Source organism: Symsagittifera roscoffensis, chromosome 5 (assembly GCF_963678635.1).
Source record: "Symsagittifera roscoffensis chromosome 5, txSymRosc1.1, whole genome shotgun sequence".
NCBI lineage: Eukaryota > Metazoa > Xenacoelomorpha > Acoela > Convolutidae > Symsagittifera > Symsagittifera roscoffensis.
Genome location: NC_087066.1, coordinates 10,817,127 through 10,838,679, shown reverse-complemented (window position 1 = coordinate 10,838,679; position 21,553 = coordinate 10,817,127). Strand labels below are relative to the sequence as shown.

Here is a 21,553-nt window from a genome sequence, read left to right as displayed (position 1 = left end):
TTGTTTGGGAAACAAGAGTCACGTTTTTGGTGCATCTTTGTTTTGAAATTCGAAAACCTATATTTATTTTTTCAAGCAGTGACCCAGGTTGACAAAAATTTTTTACCATACAATTTCTATATATAAAAAATTCCCAATGAAAACTGTATGACAAACACTTTTTGTTATTATAAAATTGTATGACAAACACTTTTCCAAACAAAAACAAAAATTCAAATTTTTTGATGAAGATAAACTCTGAAAATTTTCTATTTGTGTTCGTTACCGAACGCAAGAGATAGAGACCTTGGCTTACGAAACTAGAGTCACCAAATTTTGAATGATCTTGCATTTACAACGCATAGGATACGGCCTGAACTGTCTTTGAGTATTTCTGAATACAAAACTTTTAAACTTTGAAATTAATATTAAAAGGCAGTGATCAAGGCCTATAAAAACCTGTCATAAAAAAGAAATAAGCTTTTTGAGAGTTTTTGAAAGAATTATAAAGTGAAAAGGAAAAATAATCTAACAATCGGTATTCAGGACTATTTAATGCAAATCTTTGCTTGTGTACAAAAACTGTTTTGCGGTTAAAAAAAACTGAAAGCTTTTAGAGCATTTTCGAATTTTTTGAAAAAAAATTTTTGTCGCCGTATATATGGACATTGTATGATGAGCAGTTTTTCCATACACTGGATGTATGGAATTGTATGATAAGCTTTTTTCAAAAAAAAAGTCTAATATTTTTTGCTATCAGTTTTCTTAAAGTTCATTAAAACTGACTGCTTTTTCTGCTATTTCTAGATTTATTTTTAGGTTTTCGAAAGTTTTTATGATCAGAAATGTTTCAAATGCATATCACACAAAATCTATACAAAGAAATTGTATGATATGTTTTTTTTCCATAAACTTAACGTATGGAACTGTATGATGAATTGTTTGGTGAATAGAGTTCTATGGTAAGCATTTTCGATAAGTGAAGGACAGCCCGGGGAACTTATATTGAATTGGAAATAAAGATTCAAATCAAAGACAGCTGGGAAAAAAAGGTTAAAAATTTTTCCGAATTAAACTTCTTTAAGAAGTTTTCTTTCAATTTTTTCTTCATAATCCGACCAAAAAAAGGCAAAAAGCCTGATCAAAACAGTTTTTGTGACGATCTTATCATTTTAGTTGTTTTTACTAGAGATAAGAAGTATACAAGAAACAAATCAAGTTAAGTTTGGGTGAAATATGTTTGAGTAGTGTTCCCGATTGCCTTTAGAACCATTTGGCGTCGATCAAATTTTTCTTAGTCGGTCGTAAAGATAAGGATGGAAAATCAACCTTGCATTGTTTTGCATAGAAGAGACAAGTAAAATATTGACTTTCTTCCGTATTCCTCAATCCAATTTCTCAATCACACAGAGCCCAATTGATGAAAAATTTGTTTTGTCCGCACATATTTGCCAAATTTTAAAAACTCTTTCATTTCCACTCACACAAGCTTGTCAATCAACGGTTACCTTAGAAGAGTGACCAGACGGGAGAGTTAATGGCACGGCCTATTTTTTAATAAATGAAAATCAAACCAAACAAGACTTCTCGTATCAGGGCGAATTTCTGAATGCTCCGACTGCCTTTTAAGGTCTATGGAGTAGTACTCACTTTTGAAAAAATTGACGAAGAAACTTTCAAAAAAACTAAAAATTGTGTGCTATGTAAAGAACAAAATAATACCTTTAGCTAATATAAGAACAACTTCTAAGACAGATTAATTCTCCGCTTTTGTGTGAATACATTAAAATCTAGCGCGCTCATTACCCCAAATTGGCCAAATTGGCAACCTTCAAATTCCCATAACTTCTTAAAAAAAGATCAGAGGTGAAAAATCGTTCTAAATTTGAGCTCAAGACAACAAAACCTTTCGGCTGGTATATAAAAAAAATCCGTCAAAAACGGCTGCTTAAAAAATCGAAGTTTGCTGAAGAAAAAAAACCATTAATAATTAATGAAACTGACAAAACTTGACAAAATTTATATTCTATCTAAATAGCCAAACATGCCAGAATAACTTCATAGAAAACCGCATATCCAATAAATTAAGGTTTATAAAAGGGAGAAATTTAAGTAGTTTAGCTTGTGATAGAAAAAAACATAAGCAATAAAAAGAGGAGAGCACTCATCATTATGTTCGCTGGTATCAAAATTAAAATCATTAAGATTACGGCTATACATTAATATTAGTAATCATTTATCTAGTTTGATGGTTTTTCCCAGTTTCCGGAATTTGTAATAAAAACTTGAAATAAAAATAGTATTTAGTTTTTTTTTTTGATTTTTGGCCATTTGTGTTTAGTTTATCACAAACAGAGGTCCTCTTTGTATTTTAAACCATTTCAATATTGATTCAGCTACAATATAATTAATGATCCTTTCAATGGAAAACAAGCAAACAACTACGGCGAGGATACTGGAAAAAGATATTGGCTCACATAATGAAGTATAAGCCAAACGTTTAAAAGTGACTTGGGATAGCATTTGTGGGAGCCCCAATTGGCGATGCGCTTGTTGAATTCGGATGATGAATCATGTATGAATTGTAGACATCTATGGGTCGGATGCCCTTGAACTTCATGTAGAGTTTGACCTGTTTGGGCACTTCTGCCAGGACCTTCTTAGAGAGACTTCGCTGGTATTCGGCCATCTTGCTGGGGACAAACGAGGTGCCAAACACCTCTCTTAGAGACACGAACTGAAACAATCAAAAGTAGAGAATTAGATTTCTTCGAACATAATTAAGTTTCTGATCATTTGAACTATTATTCAAAATTGAAAGTATAAAAACTTATAGTAAGAGGCAGGGTTGATCAATAGCTTTTGTAATGTAAATCTTGTGATTTTATGATTCTCATTGGTTGATTTTTTCCATTCATAGAGCCCTCTTTGGGTAGTCAGGAAAACAAAAATCCCGAGGAAGGGCGTCCGTAACTTCTAGGCAACCCCGTCCGCTGCTTAATCCGCCACTGTGTGGTATACAGTTTTTGAATCATGGCCTTAAAAATATTTACAATTTGTGTATAAGACAAAACCGAAAAAAAAAGCTGCTCGTTAAACTCTCTTAAGTTACGATCCCTGTTTTTTCGATCTATCGAACCTTCGGTCATACAAGCTCTACGAATGACTCACCTGCACTATGTCTCTCTGTGTCTTCCTGCCATGGACATCTCTCAACATCTTCATGTCCGAGTCCAACTGGTGCATGGCCTCAAAGTCCCCCTCCCCCACTCCCACTATTATGATGGACAGGGGGTACTTGGAGGCCTACAAGAAACAAGGAAACAACTATTATTTTCATAACTGACTTACATTGAAATTTACTACAACTTTTTAACTTACATTCGATTTATTTGAATTAAATATTTAAAGCACAAATTCGAGACTGGTGAGTGTCTAATGCTTAACTGTTTAGATGAACAGTTTTTTAATGACATAAATTTTCCTAATTTGTCCAGTTTTTCCTCATCATAATTTTCATAGAAATAAACACACAAACATACAATTTATTAAAAAAGCCTTTAGCGCAAATATAAACTAAGTTTGAGGGCGGAGCGCGCGCCGGAAAAACGCGATTTTTTGGTCAACATTTTCCAAAAGGTACCTAAAAACGCCCTTTTTGTCTGTTTTTCAAAGTTTTGCCTGCGGCGCAGAAAATTTGGCTAATTATGGTTTTTTTAAAGCTTTTCAGTGTTTCAGGAGAGCTCGGAAAATTAATTTGGTCAACCTAAAAAAAAGAGACCGACAAAACTCTCAATATTTTTGTTTAATTCACTTCCCCCTCGAGAAAATCTTAGATCCATCCAGCTTGGAGCAAAATCAATTTTTGCTTAAATTTTTGTTTCGATTATCAAAATTGATGCGAATGAAAATCGTTTCCTAAGCATAAATCTTTCGCCACATAGCATTCATGGACCAAAGCTTTGCATAATAAAAAGAGCCAAGAAACAGCAGAAAAAAATTCAATCAAACCAACGAAGGTGAAAAACATGGTTCGCTTATCTAAATTTTCTACATTTTTCACATTTTTCACATGAAAAGTTTGTTCAGTAAAATTCCATTCAACTTCAGTATTTTTTAATTATTTATTATAACTCAACCCAAATTGAGAGATAAAAGAACCAAAGGCACTTTTCAAAACTTTGTTGCACCAATTCATTTTTACTATTGAAGAGCCTAAATTCCTTTTTCAGCAAATGAAATTGAATTGAAACTAAAGTATTTCACGTTTTCAGAGTGCCAATTAACTTGCGGTATTGAAAAGCGTGATTTGTTTTTCTTCAGCAAAGGAAATTCAATCGAAATAAATAGCAGAAAACCTAAATTAGGACAAAATAATTTTAAGCAATTTTGTCTAAAAGGAAAACGAAAAACACTGAAAGGGATTTTTAGTTCTTTTCCCATTGTTAAATCGTTTTTAAAAAACAGACAAGACTGCTCGTATCAGGGCAAAGCCCTGAAAGTTCCGACTGCCTTTTAAGGTTTATAGAGCAGTTATAACAAAAATATCATGAAACTTTTTTTTTCTAAAATTTGAAAACTTTTCTATGAAAATCATCCCCCACACGCCCTATAAACTACAAAATAATAGATTTTGCTCCTTGTAACAAATCAATTATGGCAAATACGCTTCTTTCAGCTAATTTGGAGCGATTGCTAAGAGGGATTAAATCTCCGCTTACGCGTTAATAACGCGAAATATATCGCGCGTTAATTGTCCCAAATTGGCCAAAATGGCCATGTTTAAACCCCCATAACTTAACGAAAATAGATCACAGGTGAAATACCTTTTCAAATTTAAGCTAAGGACAACAATTGCTTTTGAATTATTTTAAAAAGTTCAGTCAAAAATGGCTAGTTAAAAAGTCGAAATTTGTCTGAAGAAAAAAAAATCCACCCGAGCACAAATTTTCCCTTACTTTTGTATCAAAAGTCGGAACAAAAACTTCTAACAAATCGATTCAACTTCTTCCCTTCAACCCTATTACAACCGAAACAATCCTGATCAAAACTGCCACGTTTTTTGTGGTGACTTTGTCACTTTAGTGGTTTTTTATTACAAATTGAGTCTAAAAACTGAGAAATAATTGTTCCGTGCCTAACAATTATTTGTTTTCCTTGTCCAAATTTCAAAGAAAAAAATGAAAAGTTTATGCTTGGGCTGGTTTTTTTGTTCAGTCTTTTTTCGACTTTTCAACTATCCATTTTTGACAAAATTTTAGTATCATCTCATAGATATAGTTGCTGGACAGCAATTTTGAAAAAACTGATTTTTCCCTTAAGATTACTTTTGATTGTTTGATTTTGGAACTACTTCGAGGAATATTATTCAAATTGAAATATTTAACGACCGCTAAACTGTATTAAAGCGTAAGCGGCAAAAAATTCTTCAAAATTGAACTAAGGCAAGCTATTTGCTCTTAATGTTACGTTACAGCACGCAAATATGTCACCTGCTAAGTTTCTTAGCTTCTAGGTGATAAACTTATATAATATTTTGACGACATATGGCCAATACAATTTTAAAAACCTTTTATTTCTTATGAATCATATTAAAACAATGGATCTGAAATTTAAAACTAATTTTGAAATATTTTATCAATTTTAATAAAAGTTCTTATCAAAGTAGTATCAATTTTAAAAGTAAATCCATCACGGTTATTGTTCCGACTTTCGATACGAAAGTAACGGAATATTTGTGCTCGGGGTGGGTTTTTTTTTCTTCAGACAAATTTCGACTTTGTAACTAGCTATTTTTGACGGAATTTTTTTATATCATTCGAAAGGTATTGATGTCCCGAGCCTAAATTTGAAAATATATTTCACCTATGATTATTTTTTGTAAGGTAATGGGGGCTTAAAGATTGCCATTTTGGCCTATTTGGGACAATTAACGCGCGATATATTTCGCGCTATTAACGTGTAAGCGGAGATTTAATTCCTCTTAGAAATCGTTCCAAATTGGTTGAACGAACCTTATTTGCCATAATTGATTTGTTACAAGGAGTGAAATTTATTCTTTTGTACTTTATATGGCGTGTGGGGAGATGATTTCATAAAAAGTTTCAAATTTCGGAAATTTTTTCAATTTTTTTTTTTATTACCAGTCGGAACATGCAGGGCTTCGCCCTGATACGAGCAGTCTTGTTTTGTATGTGTGCCATTCGCACTTTTGTTCTTGGTAACCGAACTTGGTCAAAATTTTCTTGTATTTTGTAAATATTGTTGAATAAAACGTCAGTCAAACACAAATGTTTGATTATCTGCTGATTAATTGATTTGGAAGCAAAAGTAGGTTTAAACTTCAGTGCAATAAAAAATAGCCAAGTCAAATACAATCAAACTGCCCTCTGTCTGTTGATTTAGTGATGTTAATCTTTTGTTGTTCTTTTGAAGCTTCTTCTCTTGAACGAATTTGATGACAGGAATTTGTTATCAATAAAAAAAAATAAAATTAATTTACAAATTTACAAATTAATACACAAGGGATTGCTTTGTTAACATTGTTCCAATTTGCAGCTGAAGTCTGCTACAGATCTCTGAGTTGTCAGTTTTGCAATTGAATTCATCAATTCTCTAACACATTCAGCTTTAGATAGTGTTATTAAAATTTCTCGGTCTCTATTTTGGTTCAAAAAAACTTCATAGTAGTTTTTCAAACATTAACTGACAAAATGCTTCGATGGTGTGTGACTTTCAGTCTTTTGTTTATGAAGGGTATGTAAAACAGCAAAGAAAAGATGCAATAGATCTAAGATATTCTCGGTGGAAATCTGCCAAAAACCTCATTTTTTGAGACAATTTCAGAACTGCGTTTTTTGGCGATGGATAATTGACTTGTGCAGAAATTTTTGACCTTGAATGGGTGCGGTTTTTGAAAATTTTGTCGACTTTTTTTCAAGCCACCAAAAAAATTTTGGAAAATTTAGTTTGAAAAAAATGCGGTTTTCGACGCGCATTTATTCACAAAACTAATGTATGTTTACGCCTTGAGAAGAAGTGACGGTGTAGTCGGTCAAAATCGGATGTCGTCAAATATTACCGAAGAGGAGAGTGAAATGGGAACCCCTCGGAATAAATGAGGAACCAAAAATAATGGGGTTATGGGAGGGTCGCAACCTGCCTCCCCCCCCCCCCCGTCCTCTCTCGGCAGAGCAATCTCTGAGTGATGGTTTGGGTGATGATGGATGATGGATGTGTATGGTTTGGGGAGAGGGGGGGGGGGGTACTTGCCTCTACGATGGCGCACTTGGTCTTGTCCATGTCTGAGATGTGTCCATTGGTGATGATGAGGAGGATGAAGTAGTGCAGTCCACTCTGGTACTCGGAGGCAGCCCTAAACACAACAACACACACACACTCAAACTAACTATGACAACTCTAATTAAAAAATTTAGTCAAGTGAAAAGTATGTATAATCTCAAACTAAGAACAAAATACGCATATCGAAATCAAATACATGGATCAAGTATCAGGCGCGGCTCTAGGACTTTAGGTCGAACAAATTGATATTCCGAGCTCTTCCAAAACACAAATAATCTTGTTTCAACAAAAGTTGTAGAAAATGATTTGACAGTTCAAAACGAGGAACGCTTTCATTGGTGAGGCGGTCTAATTCCTGAAGGGGGAAGATGGGTATGGGGGTGCATCCTTGCTAAATCCGCCCCTGCTGTGAGTGAAAGATTTTTTGGCGGAATATCAATTTGAGCATTTTTTTCTTTATAGACTTTTTTGCACTATTTTGATTTTACGATTATATTTTTATAACTTTTCCCGTTGAAACTGGAAATTGATCGAATTTTTCGCCAAAACTGGAAACCAATCGAAAAATGAGTTTTTCCCAAAAATTAGTTTTGCTTGCTAAAAGGAACCGACAGTTCCTTGCAGAGAGTAACTCCTGATTGCAGCAGGAAACGACTCTTCCTTGCAAAACATAATTCACGGGAATAAAGTTCAAAACGTGAAAACAAACGCAATATCAATTACCCCCCTGGCAACTCTATACCACAGAAGAGGCTGAGTTTAAACTAAAAAATATCAATTTCGTAAAATTGCAGATAATTGGTATTTTGAGGCCAATTTGCATCATTAAAACCTATTCCAAGCTATTTTAATTGAAACTCCTAAGAACAGTAGAAGAAGGATAGGTAAATAAATACATACTTTGCTTGCATGCAAACTTTGTACAAAAAATAGATTATAACTAATTTGAAACTCGAGCAATGAATTTTGGGTGCTCGTAATAATCGACTAAAAGTTTTTCCCAGTGAACGATTATCCAAACAAATCAAGTCAACTGAATAATCTGATTGCAGAACCTGCTTTTCGGAGGAATGTTTTCTCAAAAACTGGCCCAAAAATTTAACAGTTGTTCAAGGGTTTTTTCACACACTCTGACCATCGGATTGTTTTGTTAAATTTGAAAAAAACACCCATTTTTGATAGGCGACCCGACCCTTTGTTTACAAAAAACATTGTTCATTTAGAGTCATGTCACCATTCGCCAAAACGCTGACTACAAAGATTACAAACGCAATCAGGTGCGTTTAATATATGATCAAATATTCGAGTGCAAAGATATGGGTGGTATAGCATGGACTCATGTACATTTTTCAACTTGTATTTTTACCCCATTCTCGGTATTTTTTTTCGATTTGTATTTTTTATCACAAATTCGGTACTTTTTCAAAAAAAAAATTTACCACAAACTCGGTACTTTTTTCGATTTGTATTTTTTTACCACAAACTCGGTAATTTTTCAACTTAAAAATAATACAGAGAAGTTTTCACTGACAGCGTGGCGTTGTTGATGATGTGGCTGAAGTTAGTTGGCTGTGCCAGTTTGGTGGCCGAGAGAGCATACCTGTATGCATCCAGGATGCCCTGCACACCCACCACGTGCGGATTGGAGGTGTTGTCGTTCTAAGCAGTCAATTCGAGAAGTGTTCACAGAGCCTAATGGTATCTGAACACTACAATAACACTATACTTTGAACTATAATGAGTCTGTTATTTTAAACTAGTGCTCAACGCAATTGAAACAGTTTTACGTTCTCGAAATATTGAAGCGTAGCACAACACTCTTGGAGGAAAACGGGAATCTATTACACTAACCCCCTCCCCCCCCCCCCCCACACGCATTTAAAATTCATCTTCGAAAATTAATTTAACGTTGTTAGGTTTTCATGAACTTATGCATGGTCGGTGGACCTGAACAGATTTGTTATCCGTACTTTACTACCTAAAACTACGCATTTTGCTGTTCTAGCATCTGTGTACACTGAAATTGGAAACCCTGAAATGTGGGGGATTAGTTGAAGAGCCGAAGAATGAGAACTTAATGGTGATGCATTAGCAATAGTGGGGGGGGGGGGGCGTTTTTACCAGTGGATGACAGTCCTGTGTGTGTGAGCTGTTGAAGAACTGTCCCCCGAAGCCATAGACGGGGAACAGTTTGTCCGCGTCGTAGTCCTCCACAATCTGGCCCACTGCATCTATGGCTGTGGTGTACTGGTTGAAGGGGTATGCCGGGTTGAAGTAGTGAAGAGAGGTCTGGTCCGAGGGGTCACCTGAGAGTATGAGAGGCAGAAAAGTTACAACAAGAGAGCATTCACCCCATCATTTGCGCATTAAGGCACAGTTGGTGGCTCTTTTTTCCCCATTTCACACAAACACACCAGTATTATGGTGCAAAGATGGGCCATAATACCTTTTACAATGTCAAGTATGAATCTCAAGTATTTTTTGGAGGCCCAATTAGTCGGCATATCTTTTTTTTGTAATAATCGGATAAGGAACGCCAAAAAATTGACCCCCCCCCCCCCCCACTTGGCCCGAGCATCAATTTTATGGTGTAATGAGTGGGTTTACAAGGTTAAATATAAAAAATTAAAAATCTTTGTCATGGCCTAATTACTCAGCGCGTCAACTTTCATACCATTCGGACAAGGTGAAAAAAAGAAAAAGAAAAAAGATACAAAAATTTACTTATAAAAAATCGCAGTACGAGGAGAAAGAAAGAACAAGGTAAGAGAATCTATTTGGCAGCACAACTATTTTTATCCTTTCCCCGCTGTGAATTTATACCATTTAAACATTTCTTCAGTTTCTCCCATTGTAAAAAAAATTAGCATGTGATCTAATTACGATAGATGGAATTTGTTTGATTCTCATTTTCAAGCTTGTAAAGTTAGCGACTACGGCATAAAATTGGGTTTATTTAAATATTTTAGAAGCGGGAGACGGAAGGGTTAATTTCTCCCATTTGAAATTGAAGGCACCTTTCGCGACTTTGGCGCCACTAGAGAAACTGCAACAAAGAATGCAGCGTATAAGCAAAGTGTATAACTGGCTTGACAACCATCTTGTTTTGTAGCTTCATGTGTAAAATTTACAATGAAAAATGATCGTCGAAGCGCAGGCTCTAACCCCCGCACTCGAAAAACTACCAAAAGAGCTGTTTTCCCTGTACCCAACCCCGTAAAAAATTTAGTCCGAAGTTTTGATTATTAATTTTAGACCCCCGAACTGCAAACTATTACAAGTAATTTTTTTGTTCACATTCTCCGATTGTTTGATTGTTTCACAAAACAAAAGGAGGCTATTACAGGCATAATTACTCGCATAAAACACCTCTTTTTGTCATAAAATTGATACTTCCCGAGCTGATGGTCTCGACTCATGATTTTAACGAAACGGTTGAACGATGTCCGTTTTCGACTTATTCAGTCGAACGATGACGGTTTTCGACTGTTTGAGTCGAACGATGTCTAAGTTCGACTGTTTGAGTCGAACGATGTCTGTGTTCGACTTAAGCGGAAACTGTTCCAATTTGTTCGACTTTTTTCGACTTTACCCCGTCCGGCTAATGGTTTAACCCTGTTCGATCCCGTTCGGCCCATGGATCGACCCTGTTCGACTCATGATTCGACCGTGTTCGACTCTATCAAACCAGCTCGACTCATGATTCGACATTGTTCGACCCATGATTCGACCCTGTTCGACTCATGATTCGACCCTGTTCGACTCATGATTCGACGCTTTTCATTTCTATCGATCCCGTTCGACCCATGATTCGACTCTGTTCGACCCATGATTCGACCTTGTCCGACTCTATCAACCCAGCTCGAGTCATGATTCGACATGGTTCGGCCCATGATTCGACCCTGTTCGACTCATGATTCGACCCTGTTCGACTCATGTTTTGACCCTGTTCGACCCATGTTTCGACCCTGTTGACCCATGATTCGACCCTGTTCGACTCATGATTCGACCATGTTCGACTCATGATTCGACCCTGTTCGACCCATGATTCGACCCTGTTCGACTCTTGATCCGACCCTGTTCGACTCATGATTCGAACCTGTTCGACCCATGATTCGACCCTGTTTGGCTCAAGATTCGACCCTGTTTGACTGCATCAAACCTGCTCGACTTATGATTTGACATGGTTAGGTCCATGATTCGACCCTGTTCGACTCATGATTCGACCCTGTTCGACTCATGTTTTGACCCTGTTCGACCCATGTTTCGACCCTGTTGACCCATGATTCGACCCTGTTCGACTCATGATTCGACCTTGTTCGACTCATGATTCGACCCTGTTTCACTCATGATTCGACCCTGTTCGACTCATGATTCGACCCTGTTCGACTCATTATTCGACCCTGTTTCACTCATGATTCGACCCTGTTCGACTCATGATTCGACTCTTTTTGACTCATGATTCGACCCTGTTCGACTCATAATTCGGCCCTGTTCGACTCATGATTTGACCCTGTTTGACGAATGATTCGACTTTGCTCGACTATAGTATTCATTCGATCGTCTTAATCTGCTACGAAAATCTGACATCAGATGCAGAAAATCGGGCATCGAAACTCGGATGCAGAAAAATCATCTCTAGTTCACGCGATCAATTTTGGGCAAGCTCCCGTAGCTCAGTCGGTTAGAGCGCCGTACTTATAGACAGATTGAGCAATGCGGATGTCGGCAGTTCGAGCCTGCCCGGGAGCAGGAATGTTTTTGCTAATTCTGAGCATCTGAGCATGATTAGGGTCTCATTTATACAACATGAGCATTTGCTTTCTGGCGTTTCTCGGTTTGAGACCCATTTTATTTTTGCTTTATTGAACCATTATTGAACCCAATAATGGAGCAGTGGACCATTATTGAACCCAAGTACAATAATGGTCCACTGCTCGATTGTTATGAAAATTGACACGCAGAATAAATAAGCCATGTCCTCATGTTTAAACTAAGCCCGACTTAAGGGAAGTGCGAAGCTTGATTTAGTCTCCATTGCCTATTTAGTCTCCATTGATTTAGTCTCCATTGCTTGATTTAGTCTCCAGCGCCTATATATAATAATTTTGAATTTTGAGGGGAGAGTGCGCGCCGCAAAAACGCGACTTTTTGGTCAACATTTTACAGAAAGTGCCTAAAAACCTTTTTTTGATTTTTGCCCTGTTGAAAATCTGCACCCCCCCCCCCACCCTCTCGAAAAAATCCTAAATCCGGTAGATCCGCCCCCTGGATATTTACAACGTATGGTCGCTGTCGCTGTGATACCATAAATGGTGCGACAGATGACTACCAAGGAACCATACATTGCATTTGCATTTAATGAACAGTTGTGTGATCGCCACTCACCATTTGAGGTTGAGAAGTCAATAGCGACGGTGAAGTTCAGCTGGAGTCCTGCCTGGACGAAGTGGCTGAACTCCCAGTCTTCCTCCAGCTTGTATCTCTCCAGGAAGATGAGTCCACTGTGCTTGTAAGAACTCTTCTTCTCCTTCTTCTTCGGGTGGATCAACTGCACAAAAAGTGTTATAACAATAAAAATCTGTTTTCAGGCTTACATTTTTTTTTAAAAAAAAGAAGAGTTAATAGTGTAGTTTACAAATTAATTCCAAGCCTGAGAAAACATCAATGGACCATGTGGCTTGTTATCAAACGTGCCTGAAAAATAAGGCAAATTAGGCAATAAATGTTACTAAATTGATCTCGGTCCAAGACGCGCGAGGTCATTTTTTATTGCGGCGACCATAAGTGACCCGGACTGCGGTGTGCAAATTTGATTGCAATTATTAGGGTCGCAGGTAGGTTATATTTTTCAAAAATAGATTATAATTTTGGTCGAAAATAGATCAAAATAGGTTATATTTGTACCTAATTTTTAGGAGAGGCGTTTAGAATTTTCAGAGCTTTGTCGAAACCCTAGAGTGTCCAATTTTAGCCCAACTGAGTTTTTTTGTGCGCATTTTCCCTCTAACTGTACATTGGCGCCAATTTCGCCGTTCGAAAAGTTTAAGGGTCAATCAGCCAACAAAGGACGTCATAAGTTACAACTCAAAGGAGGCCCTTCGGGAAAGTTTGGCGACCAGAATAGAGGAAAAGGTTGCTGAAAATCCCCCCTTCCTTTAAATTGTTTGCAAGCACTGCTGAAAAAAAAACTCAACTCAGTGTAAAAAATACCTCGAACTCCTTCCTGCTGGTTGGTGATGTGAGTTCTGCGGCTGTGGTGAAGAAAGTTCCGATGAGGTCGTGTCTCGAACAACAAACAAATAAATCATATTAAACGTATCCGAGGATTATGACAGCAAATAACAAAACCACCAAAACACACCAACGGTTAACAACTCTTTCTTTTTTTTAAAAAAAGCGGCTTTTTTCCTATTTCAAATTCTTAAGAATATCAAAATTTACAGTTGAGTTTTTTTTCAAATTTACATCTGATTTAGGGGGTGAAATTAGGCATTTTTTTAAAAAATTTTGGTGATTAAACTTGTAATAATTGCTGATTAAACCAATAATTGCTTCTTTGAAGGCAACGCATAGTTCGAAGTTTGTGTTTGTTTTCAACCAAATTGACGCCACCGGTTCAATAAGCATAGTTGTTTATTTACTTTCCGTCCCGCTCGTGGTCGAAGCAGTCTATTTTGAGTTGCAGGTGGGGGTTGTTGTCGCAGAATGTGGCGCAGTTGATGCGGAAAGTGGGCCAGTTCGGGTTAAGGTCATCCCGGATCACAGGCGTCTGACCGACAGGGGTGAAACTCCTGCTCGTTGAAGGACAATTATTAATCAAAAATTCAGAGTCGATTCAAATTGCTCAAAATTTCACTTGTTGTCTAAATTTTGTCCATTAACTTGGTTTCAGTGGGCAAAATTGTTTTTGACGGATCTTCGCATAGTTTTGAGTGCGCATGTAGTTTTAGTTTTGAGAATTATGATCTTTTTGATGACTCCGATAACATTCTATAGGTCTGATTTCTAGGTTTTCAAAAAATTTTGACATCTTTTGTAATTTAATCGTTTGTTCATATTGTTTTAGAACTGTTGCCTAATGACACGTGACCTACCCGTCTCTGGTCTTCTTGTGGAACACTAGGAATGGGTCTGACTTGGTGATGAAGTCCTTGTCGTCCAGCTTCCTTCCCACGAAGTTGAACACATAGCTTTGCTGCAACACAAAACACAGAACAGCTCAAAAGTAGCTAAGATGTTTGGAAAATGAAGACCAATTGATTATTTAGAGAGAATAATATTTTAGCATGTTAATTAGTTATTGAAAAACTAATTGCTACTGGCAATTAGGCAATAGTAATTAGTATTCTTCAGTTTTCAACAGTGACTTTGAAAAAAATGTAGAAGAAAAAATTTGATTAGATAGTTGAATTCGTTGCAAACAATGAAAAAAAAAACTTTGATTAGATAGTTGAGTTCGAAATTATCGACTGACCCTGCAGTCTACTGTTTCCCGTGCAGTGACGTATAGAGTGGCATTCTTGTTCCCGGAGTCATCCAGAAGCCTCCCATGTCGCAAGTGACCTTGAACTATCTCTGACAAGTTGACCTTGATTGACCCCAACTCATCTGCTTTCTTCGGGTTGGACAGACCCTCGTCACAGTCGTACCTAAAGCATACGTGGGAAAACTTTCAAAATCTTGAAAGAATACAAATCATAAGAAGTTTTCGAACATCTAATTGCTATTTTTTCCTTAAAAACTTTTTGAGAATCCCTCAGCGGAAGAACAGCGGAAAAAAAAAATTTTTCTTTGAAGGAAATTTTTAAAACTTTTTTTAGCCCAAGTGGTACCTATTTGTTTAACTGGTTCATGAGGATGAGTCATAATGGAATATGAGTATGACTCACAGACAGAACTTGAGTGCCTGTTTCCTCTCGAAGTGGTAAGTGAGGAGCATCTTGGTGGTGAAGTCAGGGTTCAACGAGTTCTCCACTCGCTCACTGCGCCCAATCTACATTCAAATTGAGCAAAACATCAAACATTGATAAAAAAGGTAAATAATTACAACCCCCCCCCCCCACCCACCCACAGTTTCCGCCCCCTGCCTCTTCACACCACCTTTCAATTTCAATTTCGAAAAGTCCTTCAACAGTGTCACAATGCAGTGAAACTTGGTGAACAGTTTAACAATTGTGAACAGATTTTCTTTAAACCTTACATCGTAACAATAAGCGTTTAGCCACAATAACATTTAAAACAACTTGAAAATTTAAAACTTAACAGGTGGGGATGGGAGTGGAAAAGAGGCGAGATGATTAATTCATTCACTTAGTTTTGGAAATCGAGCAACCGACCAATATCTTAAGAAAAAACAAGATTTACCTCCTCATAGTTGTCATTTTCTTCATTCTTCAGCTGCAAAATGCACACTGAAACAAAATGAAAAATTAATCCTGATAAGACTAATGTTGTATACACTGGTCTGGCTGAAAACTGGCAGAATTCGACTAACTTGGATCTGACTTTGAAGCTATGTCTTTATTTTTCAGGCTCCTGAAACAAATCTGATTTCAAAACTAATATGGTTGAATAAATATGACTCGCAGGCAATAAGGCAGGACTATGATTTGCATTTTGCATTCAGTACCTCGTCATTACATTGGCTGCGATGATCTGATTTATGTATCGACTGAATGTCAACTTTTCAAATCACTTTATATTGGTCGCAGAAGAATTCGGTTAAATTGAAGTCGACAAACGGTTCAACCATGGTTGGTTCGTTGGTCGAATAGATTTTTTTGATAGGTATCAAAATCAAACTTTAATCTGCTGCAGGCCATTTTTGAAGATTTATGGGAAATACAACGTTTTTATTTTATGTAAGCAAATAAAACCAGCACTGAAGTTAAATGGATAGTAATTGATTTTGCCGATTTCCAGAGGCAACATTTTTGTCTTTATAAAAGGTTGCGGATGTGAAATTCAGGACATAAAATTGATTATTTTGTCATTAAAAAGTAGCGAGCATCCAATTTCAATCATTAATAATCGATTATAGTATGATTTTAGTACCAGTCTTACAAAACTTGAGAAAAAAATGATTTTAATTAATTATTCATCAATTATAACCTCTCTTTTTGAAATCAAATATAATCAATTATAATACAGTATAATCGATTGAAATCGATTACTTTTATGCGTTTGATTTGCAGAAAAAGTCCATTATAATCGATTATGAAGGTTACTAATCCACTTTGTTTGCCCGTTTTGTCTTCGACCTTGCACATGATTTGCTTATATTTTATGTTTTGGGTAGACGTATGTTTATGTGAAAAATGGTAAAGTTGTTTTTACACTTTTCAAATAAATTCAAATTTTTAATGTTTTTGTTTTCATTTCCTCTTGATTATAGCTGTTTCATGATGTACTTTTCAAGTTTTTTTTGCCACCAAAACATCAGCACACTGCTTTAGATTAATGATTCATATACAATAGTCATAATTCAACTACCGCGGGATTATTTCAACTAAAATGAAGGGATCTCTACGAAACTTTTGTTTCGTAGTAAAATTTTGTGTTCAGATGAACCAAAGTGTGACAAAACATCTCATTTTCAAAGATTTTTGACAGAAAAAGGATTATAATCTCTGAAAAGATAATATACGAGATAATAAGAGGCTTTCGAAAAAAAAAAATTAATTATGTTTGATTATAATTTAATTATAAATCACGAAAAAAGTTATCATTATAACGGATTATAAATCGTTTAAACATCTAAAATTGGCGCTTATAGTTAATTAAAATTTTGATGAAAGTACAATAGTAAATGTAATATAATAGACTATTTTTTCATTTTAATGAGTGCGGGAGAGGTCAATTTCTTGCAGATATGTGTAGGATACAGGAGTTCTGAGCAAAACTAAATCTTTAGCAGAAAACAGATTCGTTAGCAGATTCGTTTGGTCTGTCACCGTCGTTTTTCTTGCATATAGTTTTTTTTATGCACATTTATAACTTGGAAGGCTTTGCGGCATGTTCAGCAACAATGGCAAGGCATGTCCCTGACATATTTTCTAGAAAAACTTAAGCAAAAGCCCACTCAACAAGATTGTCAAAATTAAAAAAAAAGTAACACGAGCAGAATCGTGTAATTATAAAAGTTCTAGGAAATGTTTTCAATTTCTAATGAACATAAGCTTGCTGGAAATTTTTCACCAAGTTTTTATCTATAGAATATTGAAAAAATTCTTAGAAATTTTATAGTTTTACAATTCTGGTAGAGTTATTTTTAAATGACTTTTGCATCCATTATCATTTTTTTATAACACATTCTTTTCGATATTCTTACTCCAGTTTTTGTTCACAAGATTTACATACATAATTTTCGAGCGCCCGTAGATATTTTTCAATTTTGTAGGTGTGTTCACTATAGTCATCTTAAAATCACCTCATTAAACCAAATCGATCAAGTTGAGAATTTGAAATTCTGTAACTATCAAATTTGATGAAAGTTAAATCATTGATTTCTATTTGAGCTCAAGACATTGATACGTTTAAAATATAATAGAGCACTCCGTTGAAAACAAAGCCAAAAAAGTCATAACTTGTCAAAACTTGTCAAAAACCACACCATGCTAAAGGACTATCCTTTCTTCGAAGCCGAAACAATGAGAAACCATACGTCAGAAGTCTTTGGAAACAACCTTTTAGTGTCAATTCTGTGAGATTCATAAAACTGCATGGCGTGGTTATTTGAAAGGATGTAGCTAAAAATCCAAGTTTGTTGAAAAGATCAAACAAACCTCTTATACCTGAATATTTTTGGAGAAATACATTTCCCGTAGTTAATTACAGAGCAGAAAGTAGTCGGAAACGTTTGAGAGCCCTCAATCAACAAAGCTTTTTTTCTTATTACAAAAAAGAACACAGATACTAAAGGAGGGTTTTGTCTTAAGCTTAGTTAAAATTGCTATGTTAAAATAACCTAATACAACTTCAACAACTTTTTTTTTCGGAATTGTACATTAGCAAATAAACTTTGGATAAAAATCGAAAATAAGGATAACTTTAATTTTTCTGAAAACTCCGATGTGTACCAGTTTTGTTCCGACCAAAAAAAATGGGAAGGAATTTTGTATTCGAGTGTGCGTTAGTTTTTTTTTCTCTTTTCGAATGTAAGCGCAGCGGAGCGAAGCGGAGCAAGCATATTCTACTAGCCAATGCCACGGTACGGATTCTCGCTTGTTACGAATTGTCCCTTGTTACGAATTGTCGCCTTAACCAAATATCCATCGGACTTGGTTGAGTGGTACATCATATTAAAAACTTTTCAGTTAGGATTCGATAAACAAAAAAAATCCAAAAAAATCTCTGTGTGAGAAGGAACAGCTAAAATTTTTTGGGTTTTTGTCTAATTATGACCAAATTACAGGATGATAACCTGTTTAATTGGTCATTTAGACTAAGAAAAAACATATTATCAAACGGAAACTAGCAATAAAAGTTATATTTGGCACTTCACTGGCAAAATGAAAAAAATTGTTTATAAAAATAGAAGCGCTTCGAGTTTTTTTTATTCCTTAGTAAAATTTTTCGGTATTTTTTTATGAAACCTAGTTCTAATAAATTAGTTTTTATACGCGTGTATTGTTTTAAAATAGTAGTCAAAAAACGACATTTATCTTAGGAATCTAATAACTTGAAAAAACTTTTTTTGTAGTTCTTATGAGTATGATCGTACAATTCTGTGGTACTTGCAGCCAGCAGCCACCAGCCAACTAATCTTGTTTGTTTTATGGTGATATTAAAAAACTGAGTAATTTTTTCACAATTAATCCTGGTGCCCTTTTTATAGAAAATTTAAATTGTGGTCAAACACTAAACAAGAATAGTTATAGTTTAGTAAAAAAGTAGAGACCCGTACAAGCCATCTTTGAACCAAATAAAAACGTGAATCAATTTTTTTGCATTTTCATTGCTTTGTTTCTAACTACTCAATAATTTTCGAAAGAACTTCGGCTACTATGCGCAGTCAATCTCCGTAAATAAGATGAGCTCAACTGCTTGAATTAATAAGGGCATATATCTGCCGGAAACTCCATATCTCATCAAAATTTCGGTCGAGCATAACATCATAAAAACATCAATAATCTGCCCCGAAAACGCTACAAATTGGCGCAAGCTAGCCACAAGAACCGGCAATATTGTCCTTGAGACAAATTTCTATTTTGGGTGGTCAGCCTTAATCAAGGCTGAACCGAATTAGACCCAAAAAACAGTTAAGAAACGTCAAGTGCGGCTATAGCCCCTCGAGTTTATTTGTATTAAAGTATGGGTATGGGGGATTTGAACAAACGCCAACTGGCAAGTCTATATTCCCGGGTTGACAAAAATGCTTGCCATACAGTTTTCATATATGAAAAAAATAATGTCATGATTTTTCATGCAATTTCATAGAGCAAAAGTAAGTGTATGAAAATAGCAAAATAAGCATTTTTTCAATACTATAAAATTGTACGATATGGATTTTACGATATGTACGATTTTCCACAAATCTTTGTTTTGAAATTTTGTTTTTTATTCAAAACACTAACCAAGGGTTTTTTGTCTCAAGAAAAACCAGATTGTAACTGGAAGTTACCACGCAGATGAACTGCATTTGGTGATTTAAGCTATGAAAGTAAAGTTTAACATTTTCACTTGGAGTTATATTCTCTAAAGTTATAATTGAGCACAAAAACAAGTTTGCAACAAAAAAGTGATTAATTTTTTTTCTACCTCAAATTTGGGTTTTGTTTATGAAAAAAAGCATATCAAACAAATTTCATAAATGAAAACTATATGCTAAGCTTTTTTCGGACTAAAATTAAAATTATGTTTTCACTTTTCAAAATGCCCTCTATCTTAGATATAATTATTAAAATCTATTTAAAGTTACCCAGACCCGTTTTTTTTGGTTACCCAGGCCCTCTTTTTGGTTACCCGAATTTGTAATCGTTTTTTTATTGACCAGAAAGCTTCAAAAGAGGCAAATCGATCATAAATATTCATTAAAGTTCAAAAACACTTTTTAAGTTTTGTATGAATTTTGTATGATAAGCATTTTTTACATAGACTTTATATATAAAACTGTATGATATGCATTTTTCTTCCATGGAGGTCAACCCGGGTATAGTACATTCGGAATAGGCCGCTCGGTCAGCTGTGTTTGTTTTTATATGCAGCTATATCCATGTTACATTTGCATTGCAACAGTTTCAAAAAAGCAATTTTTTACAACCTGCAGTGAGTTTTTCAGCAGAATGAGCTCCTTCTCGAGTACACGGAGTAAGACAGTTGTTCATGCAATGTTAAATAAGCTCACCAAGAAAAATGAATAGTTCGCATTCCATTTTCTAAAATTGAATGTTTTCTAATTTTTTTGACTCCATAGGGAAAACTTACTGCAGGAGGTGAAACTGGAATTTTTGAACTCAGAGTCAACTGGCAGGTCCATCAATCTTTTTTATACTTTCATAGAAGATCGTATATTTTATGCAGGGGAATAATTGCAAAATTACAATTTGCAAAAGCTCCTGTACCAAAAGCAATGAGGTCGATAGAACCGTTCATGCCATTATTAAATATTTTTGACAGTTGTTTTGCAAAAAAATGCATTTGGGAGGGCGCGCTCCTCAGTCAAAGTTAGTTTTAGAAGTTAGAGAGAAATTACTTGTTTTTTCATACCTGCACCATATGGTAAGCTCGATTCTCGAAGTAGATATAGGACTGCCTAGAGGATCCATTTGTACGAAGGCTAATAAAACCAAAAAGCACGAGCAAAATGAAGTTGAGATAAATGATTAGATGGTCAATAACTTGCAAAATTATGCAAGTGGATCACTTGACCTGATCGAACTCTTCTTTTTTCAGAAATTAAGATGTTTTTTATTCATTTATTCAAGTCGCACCTTTTTAATACTTTATTTCAATGGAATAAAATTGCAGCAGTAGTAGCGTGGTACTGATCTATATCCCAAGTTTCAGGAAAAAGGAAACGTGACTGAGTATTTCATCATACTGTAGAGTTTAAATTAGAAAAAAAAACACAATCAAGATAAAACAACGTAGAAAAATTTACCATTTACAAGAAAGGCAATTTTACCAGCTTGTAGCGCGTTGTTAAAAAGTAAAATAGATATATTACTTCATTCAAAAAAAGAACGAGTTATAATTGATGCGATTACGACAAAGTGTTATTTTTTGCTACTTTAATTGCGTGTTTTCACTCAACCTTTTTCCCAATTAG

General features: G+C 35.5%; 1 protein-coding gene and 1 non-coding gene across 2 annotated transcripts; one reads left to right on the top strand and one right to left on the bottom strand.

Moving 5' to 3' along the window:
- Window positions 1–2,310: 2,310 nt before the first annotated feature.
- LOC134846069 (copine-8-like) lies at window positions 2,311–21,312 on the bottom strand. Its single transcript, XM_063863262.1, has 14 exons — window positions 20,992–21,312; window positions 15,779–15,819; window positions 15,649–15,695; window positions 15,174–15,277; window positions 14,759–14,933; window positions 14,379–14,479; window positions 13,926–14,075; window positions 13,495–13,567; window positions 12,670–12,832; window positions 9,403–9,587; window positions 8,813–8,940; window positions 7,252–7,354; window positions 3,151–3,285; window positions 2,311–2,716 (listed from the first exon to the last, which is right to left on the bottom strand). Exons 1-14 carry the CDS (start codon window positions 21,048–21,050, stop codon window positions 2,480–2,482), a joined length of 1,701 nt encoding a protein of 566 aa, XP_063719332.1. The 5' UTR covers window positions 21,051–21,312; the 3' UTR covers window positions 2,311–2,479.
- Trnai-uau (transfer RNA isoleucine (anticodon UAU)) lies at window positions 11,947–12,033 on the top strand. The gene is given in 2 exon segments: window positions 11,947–11,984; window positions 11,998–12,033. It is a non-coding gene; the product is annotated as a tRNA-Ile (tRNA).
- Window positions 21,313–21,553: the final 241 nt, after the last annotated feature.